This window comes from Gorilla gorilla, chromosome 19 (assembly GCF_029281585.2).
Source record: "Gorilla gorilla gorilla isolate KB3781 chromosome 19, NHGRI_mGorGor1-v2.1_pri, whole genome shotgun sequence".
NCBI classification, from domain to species: domain Eukaryota; kingdom Metazoa; phylum Chordata; class Mammalia; order Primates; family Hominidae; genus Gorilla; species Gorilla gorilla.
Window position 1 is genome coordinate 59,826,503 of NC_073243.2, and position 27,239 is coordinate 59,853,741.

Below are 27,239 nucleotides of genomic sequence, written 5' to 3' on the forward strand. Positions count from 1 at the left end.
TCATTCTTTCACATGCACTTCTTTTTTTTAAATTATACTTTAAGTTTTAGGGTACATGTGCACAACGTGCAGATTTGTTACATATGTATACATGTGCCATGTTGGTGTGCTGCACCCATTAACTCGTCATTTAACATTAGGTATATCTCCTAATGCTATCCCTCCCCCCTCCCCCTACCCCACAACGGGCCCTGGTGTGTGATGTTCCCCTTTCTGTGTCCATGTGTTCTCATTGTTCAGTTCCCACCTATGAGTGAGAACATGTGGTGTTTGGTTTTTTGTCCTTGAGATGGTTTGCTGAGAATGATGGTTTCCAGCTTCATCCACGTCCCTACAAAGGACATGAACTCATCCTTTTTTATGGCTGCATAGTATTCCATGGTGTATATGTGCCACATTTTCTTAATCCAGTCTATCATTGTTGGGCATTTGGGTTGGTTCCAAGTCTTTGCTATTGTGAATAGTGCCGAAATAAACATACGTGTGCATGTATCTTTATAGAAGCATGATTGATAATCCTTTGGGTATATACCCAGTAATGGGATGGCTGGGTCAAATGGTATTTCTAGTTCTAGATCCCTGAGGAATCGCCACACCGACTTCCACAATGGTTGAACTAGTTTACAGTCCCACCAACAGTGTAAAAGTGTTCCTATTTCTCCACATCCTCTCCAGCACCTGTTGTTTCTTGACTTTTTAATGATCGCCATTCTAAGTGGTGTGAGATGGTATCTCATTGTGGTTTTGATTTGCATTTCTCTGATGGCCAGTGATGATGAGCATTTTTTCATGTGTCTTTTGGCTGCATAAATGTCTTCTTTTGAGAAGTGTCTATTCATGTCCTTTGCCCACTTTTTGATGGTTGCATTTCTTAAAATTGGGTTCTGTAAAAAATACTCTTGGAATTTGACTGATTCTTCACCCACTCTGTAGATTTATTTTGGGGAAAATTAATGTTTTTATACTATTGCCGTCTGTGATTTAGATCTCATTTGATTTGCAGTATCTGTTGTAGTTAAACTTAATTGTAGATATTTGTGTTTGAGTTATATGTCCCCTGCTAGATTAGTAATTTTAAATCCCCTGTATATCACATATAGCATATAAAAGTGCTAAACAAATTTGTTTTGGCCAATGGATGAGTCAACTGTGTGAGACAAGAACTTCTTATGCATTTCTTGCATATCCCGTAAAGTACTTTCTGCCTAGAATTCCTCATATAAATCATGAGGCAGAATTTTAATATGCTTGAACCTTCAGTCTAAGGGAAAGTGCCTTATCTGTCTAAAGAAGTGATTCATGTTTTAAGTACTATATTCCGGGAGCTACAACCACTTCAACAAAAATTTATTGAAAGCCTGGTTTACAGTGGTGAACATGGCAGACTTCCCTTTCTGCCCTCCTCCCCTGATGTCATACAGTGTATGTTTCAGTGGGAAAGGCAATGGATAAGTAAGTAAACAAATTAATATGAAAGGTGAAACCGGACAGTGCCAAATGCTAGGAAGTATATAAAGGAAGTGTGATAGAGAGAGTCTGTTGTTAGTAGTGTTGTAAGGTTAGAGGAGCCCTTTCTGCAAAGGAGGCATGTGACCTGAGACAATCAGTCACTTGGGGTGTGTACAAAATGCATGTACTGACTCCCTGAGTGTCTGCATGGTTAGCACCTTAGAAGTTGATACCATGAGACATAAACCATTGTAAGACTAAATATCAAGGATGGGCATCAGGGTGTAAACACCTGCAGTTTGGAGAAATTCATTACCAAGGTAGCAGGCCATGCTTTCAGTTTACATTAGGTATTTATGAGCCCTTATCTTGATCTGGTGTGTACTGAGGCTTGTGTTTACCTCTCCTTTGATGAAATCCAGTTACTTTTATTGTATTTTATTTTTTAAATTCTGGGGTACATGTGCCAGATGTACAGGTTTGTTACATAGGTAAACGTGTGCCATGGTGGTTTGCTGCACCTATCAATCCATCACCTAGACAGTAAGCCCAGCATGCATTAGCTCTTTTCCCTAATGCTCTGCACCCCCTGCCCTCCATCGACAAGCCCCTATGTGTGTTGTTCCCCTCCCTGTGTCCATGTGTTCTAATTGTTCAGCTCCCACTTATAAGTGAGAACATGCGGTATTTGGTTTTCTGTTCCTGTGTTAGTTTGCTGAGGATAATGACTTCCAGCTTTGTCCATGTCCCTGCAAAGGACATGATCTTGTTCCTTTTTGTGGCTGCATAGTGTTCCATGGTGTATATGCACCACTTTTCTTTATCCAGTCTATCATTGATGGGCATTTGGGTTAATTCTATGTCTTTGCTGTTGTGAATAGTGCTGCAATGAACATACGTGTGCATGTGTCACTTTTAAATCCTTTGTTCCATGTGATGTAACCATGATGGGGAAAGGAGATGAAGGGATGAAGAGGCCAATCTTGAATGCTTTCAACACCCTCTCCAGTCTTCACTAATTGTAGCAACATTTTTTATCAGTTTTATACAGTTATCTCTGTGTGTGTGTGTGTGTGTGTGTGTGTGTGTGTGTGTGTGTGTGTGTATGTAGGTGGGGGTTCTGTTTAAGTTTTCCTGTGATTTATTTCTGAAACAATTCTGCTACTGAAATAATTTTGAAATCCATTAGAATAATCCATTTCAAAATTTAAATGGTTCTTGTACTGGGGAATCAAATGATATGACATTGTCATTTGCTGTTCCTTTCTTCCATTATATTGAAGTGGATATGTGCAAAATGGTTCAAAATAAATGAAAGCTTTTTATCAAGGTAGAGAAGGCAGAAATTAGATATAAAGATTGGAGGCAAGTTGTTATGGCTTGAGATGATTTTGATTTGTAAATGTAGAAGAGATGGAAAAAATACTAAAGTGTGATTTATAGCTACAAGAACAAAAGGGCAGGACTGGCCATGGAGGGGAGCATACAGGGCCAGGGACTGGCTGATCTGAGTCCTGGACTGCTACCTCAGCCTGGATCTTGTCCCCTGTGTAACCTCAGGTATTGTCTTTCAAATGTGCTGAACTGGTACTATGATTACCACTTTGCAGAATTCATTCTGGGGACCAAATATTATCATATGTTCTAGATATTTGTGAGCTGCCAAGTGACATCAGTGCTATGTAATTTTAATAAAATGGAAGGAGTGCATAGATGAAGTATCTACTGTAAATCTTGATAGGTGTATATGGATTAGGTTAATGATCTCAAGCCCAGAAACAGTCTATAGCCAGTTAAGCAGGAAATAATTTGTTGAATAAAGGATTTTGGCTAGCAGAATTGATGAGAAAACTGGAAATCAAGTTCTGGCAATGCCAAGGACCTCAGGCTGACAGACAGCAAGGATTACTGGAAGAGTCTGCTTAAGATATTTCTGCAGGCACTGGACTCTTGATACTAGGGCCTAGAATAAAGGCACGTAATATATTTTTAGTAAAATTGTTGAACGAATGGGTAAATGAAAAGCATGTGGTAGGTGTTCGGTAAATAAGTGTTAAATGAGTGAGTGAAAGAATAATGAGGCACAATCACTGCTAGACACTTGCCATTGCTATTGTAATCAATTTTCAGTTCTGCCTAGGTCCCTAACTCCCTCCCTCTAACTTTACAGCCATGAGTAGAAGGTTATAATTAAAGTGGCCAAACCCTAGTGCTCAGCTGGGCAGAGAGAAGAAATATCTGTTCTTAGGTTTCCGCAGTGAGTGAGTACTTTGCCTATCACCAAACCTTACACGGATGGGAAGGGTGTTCGGATTCTGGTTGTCCAAAAATATGATCAGTGGTCCCCACTATAGTGTTGGATTAACTTCATATTAATTATTTGGAAACAGTGGCAACAAATGTATTTGGTTACTAAAACAGTGTAACCATTTACTGTAGTTTTCCTGTAATTGATGTAAACAATAGTTGCAGTGTTCTCTATGTTGTAGAAAAATATATTTAATTATTGGATTATTACCCAATGTTATTGTCTCAAATTAAATACTACATTGTTGAAACAAGAGACATGCAATTCTGGAATTCAAACAGAATTGTTTTTGTTTTTCTTTGAAATGATGTTAAATCAGTTTAGAAAGTAGAGAAATAACCATTACATGCCTTAATTTCTGTTACTAATTGAAGTGGAGGAAAACAGTGACTGATAGGAGCTTTGTTTAGTGAAATTCAACTAGCATCTCCTCTTAAATAATTTTAACATATTTTCCAAAATATTGCCAAATCTTTGATGAATTATTTTGGAAAACCTGGCTTCATTTGTGTAGAAGCCATTCATGTTTTCTGGTATTTCTCTTTCTTTTGAGGATGTCTGTGTAAAAAAAATTCTAAAAGTTTGAAAATAGGCTCAGCTCATAAAACACCAGCCACATAGTTCATAGGTCTTGAGGGAGTCTCCAGGGATTACTTGGAGATTTTATATACATATAAAAAAGTATATCAAAGTATATGTACTACATTTTACTCAAGTTGGGTTTATATAATTTCAGGTTTCTCTGTGCACATTGGTGATTTCACATTTTAAGTTCATGGGATTCAGGAAGCACGTGTGTTTTAGGCTGTATCACATTGGTGTGGCACTAATCAGATGGCATGTAAATAACTTGTTGATAGGATCACTTAATAAACCATCATGATTCTTCAATCCATATGAGACTTATTTGGGAGAGAAGTGAAATTACAAGAATCAAGGGATTAGTATTATGTTTTATAAATTTTGGGTATAAACTTTGAGAATTTTATTCTTATTCATAAGTTAACTCCATATGTTTAAGACGCACAACATTAATGATAAAAATAAGATCCATTGTATCATTTTTATATAGGGGTGTTGGCCTCATGTTAGTGTGGCCTTCTGTTTCTGTAAGGATTCTGGATGTTTAATGACATTTTGGGTTGCATCATGAAGCTTTATTGACTTTTATGGTGAAATTGTTACAGGGCAGGTGAATCCGAACATTGGGGTTTAGCCCAAGAAGGTTGGCTCAGGAAAGAATTCAAGAGTGAGCTGGTAGAAAAATCAGCTTTATTGAGGCAGGGTTGTTACAGCTCTGTGACTTCTCCTTCAGAGCGGGGGTACCCCTGGGCAGTGTGTCAAGAGTAGCAGCTCAGGGCCAGTTCTGCAGCCATGTTTATACTACTTTTAATTATGTGCAAATTAAGGGACAGGGTATTCAGAAATTTCTAGAAAACAGAAGGTAACTTCTGGGTCATTGCCATGGAAAGGGATGGTAACTTCTGGGTGTAGCCATGGCAATGGTAAACTGTTATGGTGCTGGTGGGTGTGTCTTATGGAGAGGATCTTTCATTGCCTCTTCCTTGTTTCTGTCAGTCTTCAATCTGGTCCAGAGTCACATTCCACCTCCTACCTCATTATGAATAATGAAAAGTCAGGCTGATAGGGCTCTGTATTTTCTATCTTGGCTTCTGTCAGCGTTGTCCCATCGAATCCGTCGTATATGTCACACTTCACTTAACTGTTTTTAGTAAGGGTTTCTATCTTTAAAGCATGTTTGGAAACACTATCCTATGCAATAAATTTTAATTGGCTTCTTCCATATTTTCTTTTTCTTAATAAAGAACAAAGCTGACTTTTATTTCTAGTGAAATGGTTTACAAGATTGGGTCCTGAATAGACCCAAGAAAATCTAAATGTCATTTCTCTGAAGACTGCAAATTGTTGAAAGGCCCATATACTTTAAAAATGTTACGTATGAAAATAAGAAATTATTTAGACAGGTATAAATTACTATATGGTTTTAAGAAGAGTCTTAAAAATACATTTCAAAAACAACAAATTGTTATCGTTTTAGAAATGCAGATGTCATAGATGTTTTTGCAGCACTCTAAAGCAGCAAAAATGCATTGCAGTTGTGCAGTATTAAGGAAGTTGAAACATTGTTGACTGAGCTCACATTAGTTTGTTGGCTAACCACAAAATATGTAAAAAGGTAGAGCTTTTTGCATGTTTTTGATGCTGTGATTTCTTGACAGGAAGGAAAGCAAATTGCAGAAGCACAGCAAACTGCAGAAGCACCTGCAAAGTATTATAGGAAACAGTGAGACAACGATTAGGGCTTGGAGGATGGCCTACCATTAAGAAAAACTGTGTTGCACTTTAAGTTATGTAAAACTATGTTTAGTTGAAAATGTGTATTTTTAAAATATTTTGATTGCACTCTTCATTTTATCATCGCATTCACATTGGTATATAGCTACACTGTACATTTCTTTAATCTTCTATTAATATTTTCTTTTATTTAAAATCTTGTTTCAACAGTTTGAAGGTGATGAAGTTAATTCCATTGTAATGAGAATTTAATATGTTTAAGAGTTGGTATATTCTGTTGGTTATCACAGTCTGGACTCAGGCATACCTAAATCTGAGATTCAGTGTTGCCTTTGTCTTGATGTGTAATCTTAGACAAAATAGCCTCTCTTTGCCTCATCTCTAAAGTTGGAATTGTAGCAGTGATACTTACCTCATAAAGCTGTTGTGAAGATTAAATTATTTAATCAACATATAACCCTTAGCACCATATATGATAGTTTTTATAATATTCCCCAGTGAGATAATGGTGAGAAGAAGTAAGTGGGCATTTATTAATTGCTATATTATATTACTGTTGGCGTTTCTTATGATAGAACTTTTTACAATCTCATGAAATATTATTGTCCCACCTTACAAATAAGGAAACTGATGTCTAATACAAAGATACTTTGATTTGCACATGCAAGGTATAGAATCAAGGCAGTTAAACAATTTGAGTTTTGCTTAAATTGCTCCAACCAAAGTTGTCCTTTGGTTGGAGCAAGAGAAGCTGGCCAAGAGAAATTAGATAATTTACCTGGTCTTGGTGAAAGATAATGAAGGCCAATAATAGGAGGATTGGATAAAACTGGGCAAATTTGTTTGACATTTTAGCGGTAGAATCAACTAAATACTACTGCATGTGATTCAGTGTTATAGGTCAGCACAAGGGAATATTAATGGATCTCTTGGATATTTTGAGTTTGAAGTTCCCATGGGATATCCAGATTTAGATGCTCCGTAGACACCTGGAGCTGTAAAATAAAAAAAAGACTTCAGTGGAGGTTCTAATTTTGCAAGTAAAGAGCATTAGAGTTAATAGTTGAATCCAACAAAGAAGTGCCAAATTGAGAAGTAAAGAGACCAGAGAGCAAAATCCTGATGGGCACCAACATTTAAAAGGTAGTTGGAATAATTTAGTGTGGCTAGCAAAATGTTTAAAATATACTAGGATAGTGAAATAGAGCACAGTAAAGGGAACTGCAAGGAATAAGGTAGTCTCTGGCAATATATGTATTCTAGAGACATCAAATATTATTTTTCTTTTTGAGCATTAAATTCAATTCAGCAATTTTGCAATTTTACAAGCAGTTATTTCAAGCATGTGCTCACAAAGCACTTTGCACGAGCTGTACTTCACTATCTGCAAACCTTGCATCTGGTCCTTGCTTATGGAAGCATTTCATAAAGTTTCAAATGTAATTAAAAGTGATAGATTTTTTTTTTTTTTTTTTTTTTGCCTGAGACAGGGCCCTACTTTATCACCTTGCCTGGCGTGCAGTGGTGCCACCTTAGCTCACTGCAGCCTCAACTCTCGGGCTCAAGAGATCTTCCCACCTCTGCCTAAGACTAGATGGGAACACAGGCATGCACTACCAAGCCTGGCTAATTTTTTCTTTTTTTTTGTAGAGATGAGGTCTCACCATGTTGGCCAGGCTGGTCTAGAACGCCTGTGCTCAAGCAATCCCACACACCCCAGTCTCCCAAATTACTGGGATTACAGGCATGAACCATTGCACCTGACCATTTTATTTGAGTTGTATTATTTTTCTTTCTACATTTTGGCTCTGCATTCTACATTTCATCATACTATACCATTATTGAGAATGAGAAGAGCTTGAGAAATTTGTTTATATGATACACTGCCGTCTTCCAAACACAACTCCTTCTCTTCCCCTTAAGAGTAATTACCACTATTCTGATTTTTATGCAGTCACTTTCTTGCTTTTCTGTATTGTTTTATTACCCAGGTATGCATCCCTAAATATTACAGTTCAGTTTTGCTTTTCTTTTAATGGTATTTTTTGAGTATCTTATAATCTTCAGGTGCCCCAAACATAGCACCTGACGTCCAATACAAAGACATCTCTCTCCCTTTTAAAATTTATCTATTGAAAAAACCAGGCCAGGTGCGGTGGCTCATGCCTGTAATCTCATCACTTTAGGAGTCCAAGGCAGGCAGATCGCCTGAGGTCAGGAGTTTGAGACTAGCCTGGCCAACATGGTGAAACCCCATCTCTGCTAAAAATACAAAAAAATTAGCCAGGCATGGTGGCAGGTGCCTGTAATCCCAGCTACTTGGGAGGCTGAGGCAGGAGAATCGCTTGAATCCGGGAGGTGAAGGTTGCAGTGAGCTGAGACGGCACCATTGCACTCCAGCCTGGGCAACGAGGCTCCATCTCAAAAAAAAAATAAAAAATAAAAAGAAAGAAAAAGAAAAAACCAGATCATTTATTTGTAAAATTTTCCCAGAATCTGGATTTTGTTGATTACTTTCATGAAATGTAGGTTAATGTGTTCTTCTATAATCCATGTTTCCTGTAAACTGGGAATTGGATCCAGAGACTTAACCAGTTTCAAGAACCTCCTCCAGCACCTTTTTTTAACAAGACTATATCCTAGGTAGTGGGGTATTCTTCCTCAAGAGAGACATAATTCTGTTTTTGAAATTATTGCAGCAGTTGATGCAAAATGCCTAGATCCATGATTCACTAGGGGTTGCAGCATCATTATGGTATATTTGTATGATTTCTTTTTTATTCATTTGCTGGAATTTTTCTATAAAGAGAACGTTTACTTTCTCTACTGTTTGGTTAGCCAGTGATACAGTTAGTGTAGGACAAACAAGGTACATGCTTAATATTTTTTCTTTATTTGCCACTGTTCAAAATTAAAGTTAGTTTTTTTGTGTTTTCCCTAAGTGTGTGTGTGTGTGTGTGTGTGTGTTTGTGCACGCGGGCACGTGTGTATGTATGTGTGTATTGTTGGATAGTTAGTGGTTGGGAACTTGAGGGTTAAACTGAAGAAAGAAAAGACAAGTAGAGGCTCTTACTGCTCTTGCTCTAGTGCACCTTTTTTTTTTTACACCAGTATCCCAGAAATCCCAGATTTCTGGGATACTGGTGTAAAAAAAAAAAAAAGCTTGTACTTACCTGCTGTCTCAGAGGTCCTGAAATCTCAGGCTTTGGAAATGGGATTGGAGTGGAAGGGTGGGGAGTCCTAACCATTCCATATTCCTTGCCAAACTGTCAGGGAGGAACTTTTTCTCTGCAATTCTTTACAATTTCAGGCTCCGTGAATTAAACTGACAAAAGATAGATTGGCAAAACAAAAAGCGTATTTAATAACATATGGACAAAAGTTACCAAAACATGTAGCTCAAAGGGGCAGTTAAAAGTGGGGGCTTATACACCATCTTAGTAGGGTAAGGAGAGGAGGAGAGAAAGGCAGCTTATGGAAAAACGAAATGAGTTTTAGGAAAGATAAATGAGCCCTTTAGGTAACAGGTGGAAGATGTAGTTTTGTGACAGTATCTGTTTAGGTGTGGTGTGAAGATTTCTCATGTTCAGTGATGAGTCCATTCTCCCTATTGCTCCTAGGGAGGGGATTTATGACAATGGAGGTTTTTTGGAGTTCCTTTGAAAGGCTCTGCTTTTAGTCAGAGTAGCTATTTTAGGAACTCAAATGCCTTCTGCTCAAAATAATTTGTATGTTATCCTGGCATATTCTGGACCCCTTCAGTGTGTGTGTGTGTGTGTGTGTGTGTGTGTGTGTGTGTGTGTGTGGTGTGTGTGTGTGTGTATTGTTTTCAAGATAAACACCTCAACTTCCCTAAAGCTTCTCTAAGGGTTAGCTCCTTCTCTTCCCACCTGTAGATGGGAAGAGTAATTGAGAACCTTTCAGACTACTTTTTAGGTACAAGTTTAAAAAATTTGCTAAGAGGGAAGGTCTAATGTTAAGTGTTCTTATGATAATCAATCAATCCAAAATAAATATCTATTTTGAAAGTCAAAAAGATGAACACCTCATGAATTCATACTGATATTGAAATTCAGTCAAAATTCAGAACTACTGGATGCTTATTTAAATTCTCTGTCCTGTACCTATGTCTATATCCAGTCCTTACAGGTTCTGAAGAAGACTAGGAATGGTTAGAATACAATATATCACTCAAATCCATGTTACACACAAAACATTCTCATAATAACTACTAACAACATGATTACTCAAAATTATTGAAACAGGCATTCCATTCTCACCCATGAGTGGGTGTTTGTATTTACAGTTGTGCTGTTTTTACACTGTCAGAGCATATGGCACATGTTATAGGGTACTCTCTACCCTATATTCTGCTCAGTACAGAGCTTAAGGAGATAACTATCACAGCTTTAGGGTTTTTTTAAATTGTGTTAATGTTGAATCAAAACTTTAGGTGTGCATATAAAAGGGAATAAGAAAGGGAACCAACTATGTTGATAGAGGAATAATTCTTCAAATGAATGTTACATTAAGAAATTGTCAATGAAACACTGCTGTTAATAATATAAAAGGTTTTATGTGTTAGATTCCTCTGAATATAACTTTCACATTTTGTCCTCTTTTGTGCTAATAGAACATTCTAGTATGCCAGTAGAAAAAAATATCACTTTAGAAAGGCCTTCTAATGTAAATCTCACATGCCAGTTCACAACATCTGGGGATTTGAATGCAGTAAATGTGACTTGGAAAAAAGATGGTGAACAACTTGAGAATAATTATCTTGTCAGTGCAACAGGAAGCACCTTGTATACCCAATACAGGTGAGTATACAAATTTTAACCTACCTTGCTCACCAAAAGTAGCTTAATTCTAAATATTTTTGCTGACTTGAGCATTCTTTCCTCTGCAACCACTTGAATGTTATGCTAATATTCTAATTTGCGTATTTACAGAATTATTTCTCTTTTTAAATTTTTATTAATGGCTAAGTCTTTTCATTTTCATTAAGGTTTTGAGAACTAAGCCTATATTAATAACTTGAATTATCTTTAGGTTCACCATCATTAATAGCAAACAAATGGGAAGTTATTCTTGTTTCTTTCGAGAGGAAAAGGAACAAAGGGGAACATTTAATTTCAAAGGTCAGTATTAATAACTTGAGGAATAGTTAATAACTTCAGCATTATGTTCTTAGATTTCTCAATCCTGTAATTTTAAAATTATTTTTACAATAATAAACATAATGTAGCTGAAAGAAAGTCATATGCTTTCCAGAGCCACAAGAGGCAGCCTTGAAAATGGTCTTGTATCCCCCAAGTCCACTTCCTTCCTGCTTCTATTCCTCAATTTAAAGCACATGTTTTAGTTCAAAAGGCCAGCCTACCACATTATTTGTGAATTATATCAGTTGCCTGAATTTCTTTATTTATCTCTCTAAATTCATAGCTTTTATAATAGTCCTCCACGTTTCTAAGTTATTGTGGTCCTAGCCTCTGAGAGTGTGGGTTGATGTTCTATATCCATAGCTCCAGGACATGGGATTTTAGGATCCATAAAACTTAAAAATAATATGGAGATGCACAAAGGGTTGCCTACTTTTTATCTCACCAAGTAAGAAGGTTTAAAGATATATACAAGCCACAGAATATTATCCACATTTCTTTTCCTTGGAAACAAACAAATTAAAATATTTTACTGTTACCATCATTAAACCAAAACTCAAGAAGATCTCAATCTTATAATAAAGACTAGTTATTTGAGTTAGATAATTATCATTATGAAAAACCCAGTATTTTGTGGTGCTTAGTGAACCATATTATCATGCTGGTATTTGGGAAATGCAATCTGTCGCCATATTAACTACGTCGGACTCTGCTTTGCACTGATTTCCCAGGAAACATGAAAATTGTTGTAACTTTTCCTAAAACTCCTAAAGCCTGACTGTCTGCTGTGACAGAATGTGGATGCTATTCTCAAGGCTCCGTCAATAGCGGAATGGCTTGCTTCACCATTGCCATGATCTAATGGTTCACTCCTGTGTCCCTCATTGCATCCCTTCTGCACTCACAGAGTCATTTTATTTTTATGTCTTTGTAATTGTTCCAATGTGGTGAATATAATAAATTCTTGTATTTATATATCTTGGTCTCTCCAAAAGCAGAAACTAGTATCATTTTTTGATTATTTTAGTCATGTATATTCTTTCTTAACTTTTTTCCCTCCATTTGCCTTTAACTTGATGAAGGACTAGATAACACCATATACATTTCCTTTCAGTTTCCTTTTCCTTATGCATTTCATTTTTCTCTCCCCTGCCCCATCTGCCCTTCCCCTCCTCTTTCCTTAATCTCTCTTTTCCTTTCCCTTTTTCTGTCCTTTCTTCCCTCCCACCTTTTGAGTTCATTTCCTTCCTTCCCTTCCTTCCTCCTTCCTTCCTTTTTTCCTCCCTTTCTCTTTCTTTTTCTTCCCAATGAGCAAAAAATAATACTAAACACACAAAATTTCAGTGAACATGTTTTATTGAGTTTTTAAAAAATATGTAAAGAAGGCCTACAGATTCTGAGGAAATGCTCACAGAATCTTGTGACTTAAAGTGCTCCCAAGATATTCAACTTTAAACACTTTTTTCTTTTTTTTTCTAAGACATTGTGCTCTGGAAATATATACTAGTCATACCTGCTTTCAATATTGAAGATAACACATTTTTCTCATTAGTTTTGATAATTACTTAAATTATTATGTGGACGTGATCATTCTTGTGTCTAATGTGAAGATTAACAAGCATTTTACTTTTCAACATACCAATACATTGAATTGCAAGTATTCATACGGAAGGCCTCTTGATTCTCCAACTGTTTTGAGATAACTAAGTTGATTTTGGCTGGTGTCAGCAGTGCTGACCCAAGGCCTAGGATTTAAATCAAGGCTTTAAGGAAAGCAAAGAATCACTGAACATTTACTTTTTTTTCTTTTCTAGTTGTCTTGAAGCAGTTTAGGTTAGCTAATTTGTTTTTAATGCCCCTTTAACATTAACGTAACTTTTAAGTATGTATTATATCTTGAAGATATTTATAAAATTAATAAGTTGGGTCCTTTCAAATCTTCCTTGGTAAAATAAAAATTCCCTATAATTCATCTAAATTGAATATTGCTTACAGAAATAATTTTTACTTGAGTAGTATTTAAAGACATCTGTACATTATGGATATTATAGTTATTTAATAGGTCTGAAAGGCTTATAAAATGGTGTGTATTTTTATAAATGTCCTATAATATTATTTCTCCATATGGTTTACTTAATGGTTTTTCCTAAGAAGAATAATTATCTTTTCTTAGAAGACTTACAACTGCATGTAGATGAAAAGCCTGTTTTATTCTCTATTTTAAATTGAACCAAAGATAAATTTTTCCGCCATTGACTACATGAGCCACCTATAGTGCATGAGCCTGAGTCTTCAGAACAATTCATCAGCAAAGTCCCTGCTGCTGTCTTTATGGGTGCTGGTTGATTTACTACTACAAGGTTGTAAAAGGCCCTCAAGATTACTGATTAGTTCAATGCACAAAAACCTGCTGACTTTATGTGTTTCGCTCTTGATCTCAGGACAGAGGAGACAGCAAAAGTGTACACTGGAAGTTTGTGATTGCTAATAAGTTGCTGATTACTTGCCATCCAAGAAAGAGAAAGATGAGTGATGGTCTATAGTGTTTCTCAGTAGTGGATCAAATATTCTGAGTGGTTGCTGAAAGCTTCCATAATATTTATCAATGTTAAAATCTCTTAGTAGAAAGTATGTAGAAATTTAATTGGTAAAGAACAAGAACTTTTTGGAAGTCATGATGAGATTTTGATAGTACCAAATGTAGTGAAGCCTGTCAAAGCTCAACTATCTGTCTTCCCCTGGAAGTATCTAAAAATATAAAGTATGGAAAGGTAGCATAATAGAATCAGCTAGGACTTCAGCCCTGGATCCCAGTGTTGAAGTATAGTTAGCATTCTTTTACTACATGGAGTAATCTTTTTTCCTAATTTGGTGGTATCTAAAAGTCTTTGAACCAATATGACATTTAGGCCAATTTGTTCTAGTTCATGAATATACAAATATAGTCTCCAATTTTACAACTCCAGAGAGCTGTTACTTTCACTGGGTATATCCAAACCCCATCTTCCTAGAAACTAGCCTGAATCAGCAATTTCACCACCTTCAAACCTGGTTTATTCCAACCCTAGCACTCTTATGCATCCTACTTTATGCAAAGTCTTAAAAGGTCAACAGGGCACATTAGAATACTGTCTCACTGTCCTTATATTAATACATATTTCCAAATGTAAGCTGTGGCCCTGAACCCCTGAATAGTTCAAACAAATGTCATGTTCCCTGAGCATAGTGCATTTTATAATTTAAATCCACACTGCTGTTATTAGCCATATATAGCAGAACAAAAGCATGGTTTATGGTATTTTAGTCATTAGTCTAGGGGATAATCAAGAAAACTGAAGAGATGGCAAGAAAACAGAATTTTGGTTTCAGCTTTTCCATGTTGTCACTTAGTCATTGTCAGATACCTGCAATTTACAGCCTGATCTTAATATTTAGTTGGGATGGTTTAATAACATAGTCATGTGTTCCTCATCAAATCTCATAGAATACTCAACTTTCTTGAAAAGCGCCTTGCAGCTTCCATTATGCTTCCCAAGCAGGTAGCTCTTCAAGGAATATCGAAAAGCAGTGTATATTCTGCCAGGTTTTTCCCCAAGAATTACCTTTCTTCCACATTTTATTCTTAGCCTGTGGGTAAATTTTGGTATTTTGAACCTATTTCAACACATATTTTCATGCTAAAGCATGACTCAATTGCCAGAAAGAAACATGTAGAGATTGAGAAATAGGATATCTGAGAGATAAACAACCTGGGAAAGCGGAAACTGTGTCCTTAACTACTGAGTGTCTAATGCAAAGCCTGCACTCCAAAACAGTGTTCGTTTTAAGGTGAGCCTAGCAGGGCTGTAGAGGTCATTGCCCTAGTAATGCACTAATGCATCTTGTGCCTCTTCAGGTGGAACTCAGGAAGTGTGGCTGCTCTTCCTCTCAGGTTGTAGGGAAACTTGTGGCTTCAGCAAAGAATCCCTGTTTTAGCCAAGCTCCAATCTCTGCTTATCTGCAGGTCTTTAGTTGACATGATTTCATCCATTCTTTCCCTACTGGCAAACTAAACATATAAATGAAAAAAGTAAACACACAAACACATGCATGTGCACACACACAAAACCCAAAGAAGCAAAAAACCTGCTAAAATTGAAAAAAGTAAAAGAAAAAAATTAACAAAATAATCTTAGTTGATGAGTCTACATCTTCAATGTAAGTGTACCTTCTATAATACATCTTTCAAGGTCAATCAGAAGGAACTGATTGCACCATGTAGGCTTTTTATTGTACTGTTTATGCTCTTATCTTTTAATATTCTTTACCAAGTTATTACATCCTTAAAACTTATTTTTTTTTCTAAATTCAGTGCTCATTTGTATTCTGTTTCTAATGGAATCTACTTCAAACTTCCTTGACTAGGAAATTTATCATAATGGATATTAGTATATATATATTTTACAAAACCACATGAAAGCATTTTTAAATCTTATTTTCTTTCTTACGCTGTTCTCTTTCTGTTAATTTTCCTTTGTTCCTTGTTCCCACCTTCTCTAACTCTTTGCTGGCTTTTCATAAATTAGTATCAACTAAAGATTTCCTATCCTGGAAATTTTATCTTCTCACTCAAATGCTACCTGAGGTTAAAACTTTGAAGAAAATAATTACTCTAAGGTAGCTTAGTAGGTGGGAAGAAAGAACAGGGGTTTGAAAACATGAAGCCTCTTTCTTACCCAAAACATTTAACTTATCCAAAAAGGAACAATACTTTTGTTGTTAGGCTTAGGCTCAATAATAGAAGACCTTCCATTTCTGTACATTGGAGACAATTATATTGAATCTATCTACTATTATTATTACTACTAACTATACCCTAACTACTATAAATTAGTTTCATTGATATATAACTGAAAGTACTTAAAATAATGTAATGAAAAAATGAAAGGAGACAATATCTGCACATTTAATACATTTCCTTTACCCAAACTCTTTCAGTAACATACATTTCTCTATTTTTTTCTCAGTCCCTGAACTTCATGGGAAAAACAAGCCATTGATCTCTTACGTAGGGGATTCTACTGTCTTGACATGTAAATGTCAAAATTGTTTTCCTTTAAATTGGACTTGGTACAGTAGTAATGGGAGTGTAAAGGTAAGATAGTTCCTTGATTTGAAGAAAACAACAACAACAGAAAACATTTATTTAAAAAATAACAAGATTGTAACAGACTCAGCATTCCTAAGATGATTTATACTTTTGTTATCTTGTTGTTTAGCTTATGTTCATAAAGAGCAGTGACAAACAGTGTTGCCATTTGATGGTTTTTGGCATGTTTACATTATACATATGAAGATACTCTTAACGTTTCATTAGCTGGTAGTTTGTTTTTTAGGTTTAACAATTTAATTACATTCTTTGAAAAGAAATTACATTTTGTGTGTAGTTGCCTAGTTTAGAAATAACCCCATTAGAAAATATTCTTTTTAAAAATCATTCCATGAAATTAACTAGAAAAAATGGTAGACATCTTTTTGGCCTTCTGTCTCCTGAAACATCTGTGATAGAATGCAAAATAATGGCACTATTTGAGAAAATAATGAAAACTTTGTAACTTAATCTTACATCTTAGGTTCTATCAGAAAGTGTCATTGGCCTTTTCAAGCTATCTGAGAGAAGCCAAATACTTTTAATTCCTTTTTTACTAAGAGAAATAGCTATTCAAAGAGCTGATATTAAGAAAAACATGAGTATTTTATAAATAATTTCTGGTTTCCTTTCTTCTCCCCAAATAGCCTCTAATGGCAGGAAAATTTAGGACATTGTCCTTTAGGAGACACCCTTCCTTTGCCCTGGCACTAATAAGCATTACAATTAAAGTCCCGTTAAAGGCAAGCTATAATTGTAGAAGGAACATGTGAGACAGTGTAGATGTTACAATGAAATATTAAATTCCTTCTTAGGCAAAATTGGTGTTATTATAGACTATTGAAGGATGACAGATGATTCAGAAGGGAGTGTGACTTATTCTGTGCTAACAGGTTTAGTTTTTCAATGAAATAGTTCCAACCAAATCCCATAAATGCAGACTGAAGCCATTCCTTCTCCTTTATGTCTTCTGATGGATGATGAGGAAAGGCAGTCATTGTGTATATGTAATTTTTTTTAAAAAGTGTAATTTGTAAAAACAAATGTCAACTATGGTATTTGAAATACACAGCTTTATTTATTGATGTGTATGTGGTACAACAATACGTGAAAAACATTAGCCTTCATCTAATTATATCAGATGTTGAAAATGTCGTTTTAGACGTACCAGTGCTTTTGTCCATTGCTATACTAGTCATTATCCTCTTAATTTGCCTCTAAGCATGAGTCTTATTAGGATGTGAGAAAAGTTTGGGGAACAGGACGCAGGTCAAAACTTGAGCACAAGTGCCTTTTCAGAATGTAGACCAACCATGTGCATCAGAATCAGCTGGGTACTTATTAAAAATATGGTACTTTGATTGATTAGCTCTGACCAATCGGTACCAAACATTCCAGGCAGTGTTGTGCACATGGTGCCAAGTTGCTGTAATTTTTTTTGCACGAATAATATACTCACAGATAGTTATTCCTTTGATAAGCTCTGAGAATATTTGTATGCAGATTATCATCTATTGAACAGCGCGGTTGAGTGATGGAGCAGGAAAAGCATCAGATGGCTTGGGAATAAAATTTAATTTAAATAGATTAAATAAAACAGCCCCAAATAGCTTAATATGGCACCTTGTGAGGCTGTGGAAAACCCAGCAAATCTTAGAAGCCAGCTTATCTGAGTGAGAAAGAAATTCAGATATGAAAAGACAGAAGGTGTGCAGTTTACTTCGGATCCCAGGCTCACAGAGGGTCCCCTCCATTCTATCTACATCAGCTCCAAAGGCCTGAGAGTTTCATCTTCATTTCTAGCCTGGGGAAATCACATTGTCTGAGTGAGTGATTTTCCTTTATAGAAATGATCAGAAATAGTAGCTTCCGGGGTGGTAGTTGTTTGAATATGTGCCTGTGCTTGTGAAGGAAAAAGTACTTTAAAGCACTAGGCAAGGATAGGAATGTGAGACTTAGATGATTGGGATTTTTCTGTTTTTAATTCTTCTATAATATTTAGCCATGATGACCTATTTGCTTCTTTGTGGTTTTAAACATTCACTGCTAAATCCTTATAGCAATGTATATATTTTTTCTTTGTTTGCTCCCTGGGAGATCAAACTCTGATAAGACTTAAGTCTGTTATAGATAACCTCTCAAATTTTAATATGCCTTTCTCTAGTAAGCAATATTGTTGGCATTATCTTATAGCTTTCACTGAAAAACTATATCATGTATCTTTTATGTGCTATGATAGGAATGGATTTTAATGTCTCCTCATATTAGGTTCCTGTTGGTGTTCAAATGAATAAATATGTGATCAATGGAACATATGCTAACGAAACAAAGCTAAAGATCGCACAACTTTTGGAGGAAGATGGGGGATCTTACTGGTGCCGTGCACTATTCCAATTAGGCGAGAGTGAAGAACACATTGAGCTTGTGGTGCTGAGCTATTTGGTGCCCCTCAAACCATTTCTTGTAATAGTGGCTGAGGTGATTCTTTTAGTGGCCACCATTCTGCTTTGTGAAAAGTACACACAAAAGAAAAAGAAGCACTCAGGTGGGATTTCTTTTTTTTGCTTTTTTTTTTTAGAAAGTATTATCAGTTAATTATAAGTATCATTTACTTATGATATGGATTATGATTTGATACATTGCAATGACTTTAGGATTTTTGGGGAAAATCTTCATTTTCTTATTTGGAGCAGTATTTAGGTTTACAACAATGGTGACAGTGAGCTGGAAACATATACCCATGGTCTTCCTGTTTCAATTCCTGAAAAAACTTAGTATTAAAAATGCCTTTTTTCTTTCTCTTCCCCCACCACCCCTCTCTTTTTTTTTTTTTGATGCTACTGGTACCTAAGTACCAATTAGGTGATATGTATTCTGGCACTGGAATATTAGAAAAATCTATGATAGCTTAATATAAAAAGTCTCAAAGAAACAATTTTTCTTTCACTTAAATTATCATTTAAAAAAATATTTTATTAACCATTCCAGAGTTCTCATTAAAGAGAGACCATCCTGTCATTTCCTGTTTTTGCGGCCTGTGCCTGATGGGTTACAGGTTGATAAAGCAGTAATCCTCTAGAAAATTGACCTTACATCCTGTATTCTTTCCTGATTTTATACTAAATTTTTAATGATTTAAATAATGACAAACTAAGCAGTCATGTTTTTGAAAATACCAGGCCACTAAACTATGTTTGATCAGAAATGCAGATAAGGTCTGTAGTGCAGATAAAGGAGGTGTAGGTGTTTAAGGTAGCATGTCTCTCCTTCATTCCAAACAGGAGAAACAGCATAGTACTTACTTACTTAGGAAGAAGGTTTAATTGAGCATATATGTTCCATAAAAATGACCAACCAACTTCATAGTCAAATTCTTCTTTTGTTACACAGATGAGGGGAAAGAATTTGAGCAGATTGAACAGCTGTAAGTATTATTTTTTACAGATTAATTTTCACTTGGGTAAAATACAGGGAAATATAAAATTGAATGAAATGTTTGCAGTTAGGGGGAGAAAAGGCAGAGGAGTATTTTCTGTATATGTCCACGTGGTGGTGGAAAGTGGCTTTCCAAGTCTGCCTACCTGCATGAGAATTCTTCTTCATCACTTACTACCTGCACTTCTCTGTACTTCAGCTTTCTTCTCTACAAAATGGATTTAATAATAGTACTCACCATATGAGGTTGTTGGATGGAATGAATATTATATATGTGTAAATGCATAGCATAGGTTATGGTGCACAGAAGGTGTGCAGTAACCATCAGGAAGTATTTAATATTATTTTTTTAAAGCAATAGTTCTCAAGCCTGGCAATTTTTGATCACTTAAGATTCTCTTTAAAAAAATACAGTTGCTCAGACCTTGCTGAATCTCCTGGATCAGAACCTCTTGGGTTGGGGCTATGGCATCTGTTATTTCTTGAAAACATCTACAAATGGTTTTGATCCTCTGTCTGTTGAAAATCACTGGCCTAGAATTCTATTAGTTATTATTATTCAGAGAACACAGATTGTGCCATAGGTTCTCTTACACAGCCTTTGTTTAGAGTTAAGCATGAGGAGGTCTGGAAATAAAATCACCAGGGATGTAATTTAGTTTGGCAAAGATGGGAGTTCCAAATTCTTCGAAGCCAGAGAACTGAGTACGGAGGCCAGTGACAGAGGTGTCTAATACTGGGATTAAAGCCTGAACAATAGAGCCAAGGGCTGGGGGCCAGGAAAACTTTGAGGCTAGATTAAAGTTGCTGCAAGAAACCTGAGAAGTGGAAGGCCTGAGCAACTATAACTAACACAAAATGGCACTTAAAGTTTATCAGCCAACAGGAGCTCTATGGAGTGAGTGTTACAGGCACGGATAGCAGGAGTGGAGCAGACAGTTGTCATTTAGATGTTTGTAGACATTATTCAAATAATCATGTTCACTCCATTCACATAGACTGCTAAAATAAACCAATATGATATGAGCTTCCAAGTTAAGGGCACAAAATAACTACATCAGAAATCCTATAACACCAGATGGAGAAAAGCAGTGTTGTCTTAGAATCATAGACTCCCATAGTTGGAAGGGAATTGTATCTCTCCCAAGAGAATCCCTTCTCTTTCTGGAGAACATAGACATCTTATTTATGTTGATTTGAACTTTTAATCTTTCCTATTTCCACGTATTGGCGTTTTTGTTGTTCTTAGCATCATATAACAAATGTGACAGTCATTGACATATTTGAAAACAGAACCTTGCTCGGATTCCTGTATTCTCCGAGCTTTGCCTCCCACTGTCTCTAACCATTCTTCTGAGCTCACATTTGGAAGTTGCATTCTGATTTAAAACACACTCTGAAAGGATGGTACCAGAAGAGTGTGGAATGGACCATCACTTCTGAACAATGTAAAATGGATTCAATATATAGTGTAAAAGATGAATTATTTTTCTGAAAATTGGATCAATGTACATCATTTTGCTCATCTTGTATAGCACCATAAGGATCACTGAAGGTGTTTAGTTTTTCTTCAGGTTATTTCACTATCTTTAGATTGTATACAAATATCAAGGGCACTTGAACTCATTCAGAACAATGAGCTTCTTGGTGTCCCTCAAACCATTTCTTGCAATAGTTGCTGAGGTGTTTTCTTAGTGGCCATTATTCTGCTTTTGAAGAGTACACACAAAAGAAAAACAAGCACTCATGTGGGATTTCTTTTTTTTAGAAAATATTAATTATCAGTTAATTGTAAGTAACACTGTCTTATGATATGCATTATGATTTGATAATTGAAGTCTGCCCCCAAGACCTTGAAGGGCAAGGTATTCATTATGCATACTGGTTATTTAGTTTTCGTCAGTCTTTAGAATCTGAGGCCCACATTTGTAGTCCTGCTCTGATAAACTTTGGGTGGAAAAAGAACCATTTTTAACCTCTATTTCAGTGTACTAAGCATACAAATGTATAGCACCAATATCACACATGTTGGCTGACCTCCTAATTGGCTATTACCTTGCATGTTTCCAAAACCACACATAAGTTATGGTCTTTACGCCCAAGTCCTCACTCATGCTTGGGGAGAAGCAATTCTCCCTGTGCATAAAATCAACAAGCCTTTGTCACTATCATTTGTGGTAACAGCTCCTCTTCAAGCAATGCCATAAAATAAATTCAACATTGTAAGTAAAACATTTTTAGGAAGAAAGAATTCTGTCCGTATTGACATTTTACATTTTAACCTGATAGCCATATCAGTGATGTACTGACTTAATTTTATATAATATAAGCATTTAGTAATTTTCTTTTTTGTTTTCTGTACAGGAAATCAGATGATAGCAATGGTATAGAAAATAATGTCCCCAGGCATAGAAAAAATGTAAGTTACTTCTGAATGATATTCCAAATAAAAGGTCAAATTCAATATACATAGGCTATCTATTAACCAGTTACTTTTTTTTAGTTCCATAAAAGATCTGGTCATTTATGATGTGCTCAAATATGCTTGTTAACGCTATTATAGGGGAAAATATACAGTATAGTTATACAAAAATAAATCCTTTTCCACCAGAGGGCACATAGCAACCAATCTAGAAGTAAATCTTTTGCAATGGCTACATATTTTATTTTATCACCATGGACTAGTTTCTTTTACAATTTTTCATGTAGCTTTATTTGTTTTCCTCTAAAATTTTCTGGATTTTCTGTTATTTTAGTTTCATTTATTCCCATATATTTGGGGGTGTAAACTTATGCATATAAGCTAACTTTCTTTGCTGATTAGATTCAAAATTTTTAGTTCATCAACATTAGAATAGGAGCTCTGTTTTGGCAGTAGATTGGATCCCTCACTTCCCAGTATTTTTTGCTTTGCTAAAGTGATAGTAAGTTACTATAAAACAACCAGAACATACTAATTATATTTGATTATGCTTTATTTAACTCAGGAGTCTCTGGGCCAGTGAATACAAAACATCATGTCGAGAATCATTGGAAGATATACAGAGTTCGTATTTCAGCTTTGTTTATCCTTCCTGTTAAGAGCCTCTGAGTTTTTAGTTTTAAAAGGATGAAAAGCTTGTGCAACATGCTCAGCAGGAGCTTCATCAATAATATATGTCAGATCTAAAGGTATATTTTCATTCTGTAATTATGTTACATAAAAGCAATGTAAATCAGAATAAATATGTTAGACCAGAATAAAATTAATTATATTCTGGTCTTCAAAGGACACACAGAACAGATATCAGCAGAGTCACTTAATACTTCATAGAACAAAAATCACTCAAAACCTGTTTATAACCAAAGAATTCATGAAAAAGAAAGCCTTTGCCATTTGTCTTAGAAAGTTATTTTTTTTTTAAAATCATACTAATTATCTATGGAAGTATATGCAACAATTTTTATGTAAAGGTCATCTTTCTGTGATAGTGAAAAAATATGTCTTTACTCAGTTGAAATGAATACTTTCTGCCTTTGTAATGATAGTTATTCTACAATCTCCACAAGAAAAATATACCTTTTATCCGGAAATATTGGTTTAAGGCAAATAAATAAAACTGTGCTTGCTCTAAAGCTCTGCACTACAAAAGCAAATTTTCCAGTCTTTATTCCTCTCATAACCACTGCTTTCCCCACCAGGCTAAAGTGCTTCTTAGTCTTTAAGTGGGGTTTTGAACTTCATAAGGTACACCATTGTTTATGTTTTAGGGTGCAGGTCCATATAGTCGTAATACTTAAAACACTGCTACACTGATGCTTTTGTGGCTCATGGTTTCCTGGTTCTTTGATTTAACACCTGGCTTCCTGGTATCTATGGCTGGTTAAATATCTAAACCTGCATTATTAGTGCTTTACAATAATAATTCCCTTGACTGAAGTCCAGAAATACTAAAGTACTTCTTTTTTATTGCTGTGAATGCCTTAGACTTATCTACCAAAATAGGATACTTCGTTTCTATTGCATATATAACTGAAATATTTTATAAACTCACTGTAATCAAATCTTATAAAATCTGAATCGACATGAAAAGTTGTCAGTGCTTGAATGAATACTAAAATCATGCCACAGGATACTAGATAACATAAATGACCATGATGTGTCCCACTGCTCAAAGAGCAACAACTTTAAGAACAGAAGCAAAGAGTGGTGGTGTGGAACCCAAGATTCTTGGCAACTAGGGGATTTAAAGGTTGGGGAGGAGGAATGCAATGATTTGACAAGAAATACTTTATAAAAATTTGCTCCATGTATTGGCTAAGAAAAATATAATAAAATTTTGGTAGTGAAAATTGTATCACTAATGTTTACCAGTATTACTAGTATGAATAATACCCATAAGGTAGTGACTTGGAAGCTGCTCAATACTTTGTTGCTATAACAAAATGCAATATTTTGTGATAAAGCATCTTAACTACACATATAAGTTTGCTGAACTTGAATACATCCCGGTAATGGCAAACTTCATTTTATTCTTGGTTTTCATTTTATTCTGGTCTCAGGGCCATACATTTATTTTTGTTTAATTATTATTTTGACAACATTACTTGGATAATATCTATATAATGGTAGATAACCAATCAGTTAGCTTAATTAATCTAAACTATTTGAATTCAGGGAAATATTAGTCAAATCTGCTGTTTGACTGAATACAATTCAAAGCAGTATATTTGTGACTTGGAATATAGAACACAAACAAATGTGTAGCCCATCTGCAGTATGCATTCTTCCATTTTACCACCACTAACCATTGAGGCTGATACAATTTTCAAGCAAGAAGCATTGCTTCCCAAAGGTAAAATAATCAGAAATATTTCTATAGCAAATGGAGTTTTTAATTGGCAATACTGTTTATTTTTTTCTAGCAAAGAAAATTTATCTCAGTAACCTTAAATAGGAAAAGTACTCAAAAATTAAAGTTGACTTTTGGCTTTTTGTAGTCTCTCTGGAGGACTTCTAGAAAATTACCACTGCTGGATTTTAATCTGCTTCCGTTAACCAATCTTACAGAGATGATAAATGAATTAACTAATATTGACCAACTATAAATTGACTGCAAATAATAAGCCGCATAAAAGTTGAAGTAGGAAAACTACTCCAAGTTTATATATTAGGCACCTTGGGGAATTCTCTTAGTCTTTCCAGCTAACAAGGATTTTCAGCATAATAAGTAGATTTAATGATGGCATAAAATTCCCAGATACTTTCATATACATTTTTTGCCAAAGTGTAAATCTTCTCCTTTTGCAGTCTTTTTGTTATTATCCCAACATCTAGCTGCTCAGGCCCTAATTTAGAACTCATTCTGATATTTTCTTCTTCTGTATTAATTAATACTTATGGGTCATGAATCCCTGCTCCTTTGACCTTTTTAATAGCTCATGAATCCGCCCCATTGCCTCCCCAACTCTGCCCACACCTGCTGCAACAGCTAATGCCTTGATTTTCCTACCTCAGTCTCCTTTTCTATTAATCCCTCTTTTGCGTGGCTGCCTGAGTCCACTTTCTCAAACACAAACCTCACTATGCAACTTTGGAATCTCTGTAGGCTCACCTTTGCCATTTCTTAATATTGCGTTCACCAAATTGCTAATCTCTATCCAGTCTCTTGAACTAGACTTGGCACATGGAGATTCCGCTCAGAAAGTGCTCTTCACATTTCTACCTGCTTGACTAACCCCAGATTATCTTTCAAGACTTTAATCTGATCTTGTGTCTTAGAGAAGCCCCCATACCTGGTAGAGCATGTACCATCTTACATGCTTAAATAACTCCACATTTATTTGTGTTTATTACTCTGTGTTATAAATATACATTTGTTGGTCTCTCTCTTGGATTATTTTCTTTCTTTGTCCTGTAACTACCACCGAAAGGGTGCAATACAGCTTTCTTGAAATGTGTATTGAACGGATGAATGTATAAATAAAAATTAAATTTTGTAAATTTCTACTTATTCTTAGAAAAACAATCTAAATTGTGACAAATCAGAATTGAAAAAAGTATTCTAATAAAGAAAAACAAGCTTTTATAACTTCAGTATTTGCTTCTTTTACTTTGAAAAACACATAGAATAGTATAAAGCTCCAGTCATATTTTCTGTAATAATGAATTAGTGTCTTGTGAGCAAAATGAGTTCTAATTCGTAAACTATTACACAGATTATGTTTCTTTCAACTTATTTAAATTTCCCTTGTTCTTCATGTTTCATGGACAGTACAAATGCAAACCTTATTTTTATCCTTTATTCTAATAACATAATGCATTGATTCTAAATGTAAAGAATTTTAGGCCGCATGGTGGCTCACACCTATAATCTCAGAACTTTGAGAGGACAAGGAGGATGAATCACATGAGGATAGGAACTTGAGACCAGCCTGGGCAACATAGTAAGACCCTGTCTCTACTAAAAATAAAAAAGAAATTAGCCAGGCATGGTACTTGCCTGTAGTTCCAGCTACTTGGGTGGCTGAGGCGGGAGGATTACTTGAGCCCAGGAGTTTGATGCTGCACTGAGCTATGATTGCCACTGCACTTCAGCCCGGGAGACAGAGGAAGACCCTGTATCTGTTCCCCCTGAAATTTAGTGATTGTATTTCTTTACATCATACTGTAGAGAGTTGATGTTTGTGTTCACTCCACTAACCTCATTCCACTTTCCCCTGCCAGTATACTTCAGAATATCTCAGATCCAATTCAAAATTTAATCTTAAAAGGTATAATTATTTTCACAGTTTCATAGTTTAGTTTTGATCACTGAAAGCATTTCTTTCATTTTGTCTAATTGAACAAATTTATGCAAAGAATTGGGGACTTATTCCTCATTAGTATTGTTCATCTATAGGTGGAAATAAGTTCAAGTATGTGTTGCAGTATTAATTAAAGGCAAAGTGACCTACTTGTACTATATTCTGAATAAATACTTATTGAATGAATGAAAAATAGAAGAATGACTCAATTATTTTAGAATCTTAAGTTATACAGATTTATGTAATGTCTATTTTGATTTTTATTAATTAACCATGAATTTATCCTACTCTAGTATTGAGAAAAAGAAAATGGAACTATAGACCCTTCTTTCATATGATACTTAAGAATGTATCTGCGCTGTATCCAGAAGGTCAGTTACATGCCCTGTTTACCAGTTGAATTCTGCTTCACTAGGGATAATAATAACTGACATTGAGTGCATGGCATATGATGGGCATGGTGCAAATTGCTTTGACATGTTTTGTTCATTTAATCCACACAATGGTCCTATGCTATAAAAACAGTTAATATCTACTTTTTTATAGATGAGGAAACTGCAGCTTAGAGAGATTAGGTAAGCTGCCTAAAGTCACCCTGCCTGTAAGTGTTTAGAGCTGAGATTCACATTCACGGAGTCCTCCTGAAGAACCTAGG

General features: G+C 35.4%; 1 protein-coding gene across 3 annotated transcripts in view; it reads left to right on the forward strand.

The window, feature by feature from the left end:
• Window positions 1-25,874, forward strand: part of EMB (embigin) — a 48,251-nt gene extending 22,377 nt beyond the window's left edge. For all 3 annotated transcript variants that reach the window (XM_031003500.3, XM_031003501.3, XM_031003498.3), the window contains 7 exons: window positions 10,707-10,893; window positions 11,126-11,214; window positions 16,242-16,369; window positions 18,632-18,908; window positions 19,754-19,787; window positions 22,163-22,217; window positions 22,786-25,874. In XM_031003500.3, coding sequence (XP_030859360.2) covers window positions 10,707-10,893; window positions 11,126-11,214; window positions 16,242-16,369; window positions 18,632-18,908; window positions 19,754-19,787; window positions 22,163-22,217; window positions 22,786-22,803 — 788 coding nt within the window. In that variant the 3' untranslated portion in view covers window positions 22,804-25,874. The remainder of the gene's footprint in view (window positions 1-10,706; window positions 10,894-11,125; window positions 11,215-16,241; window positions 16,370-18,631; window positions 18,909-19,753; window positions 19,788-22,162; window positions 22,218-22,785) is intronic.
• The last annotated feature ends 1,365 nt before the right edge of the window (window positions 25,875-27,239 follow it).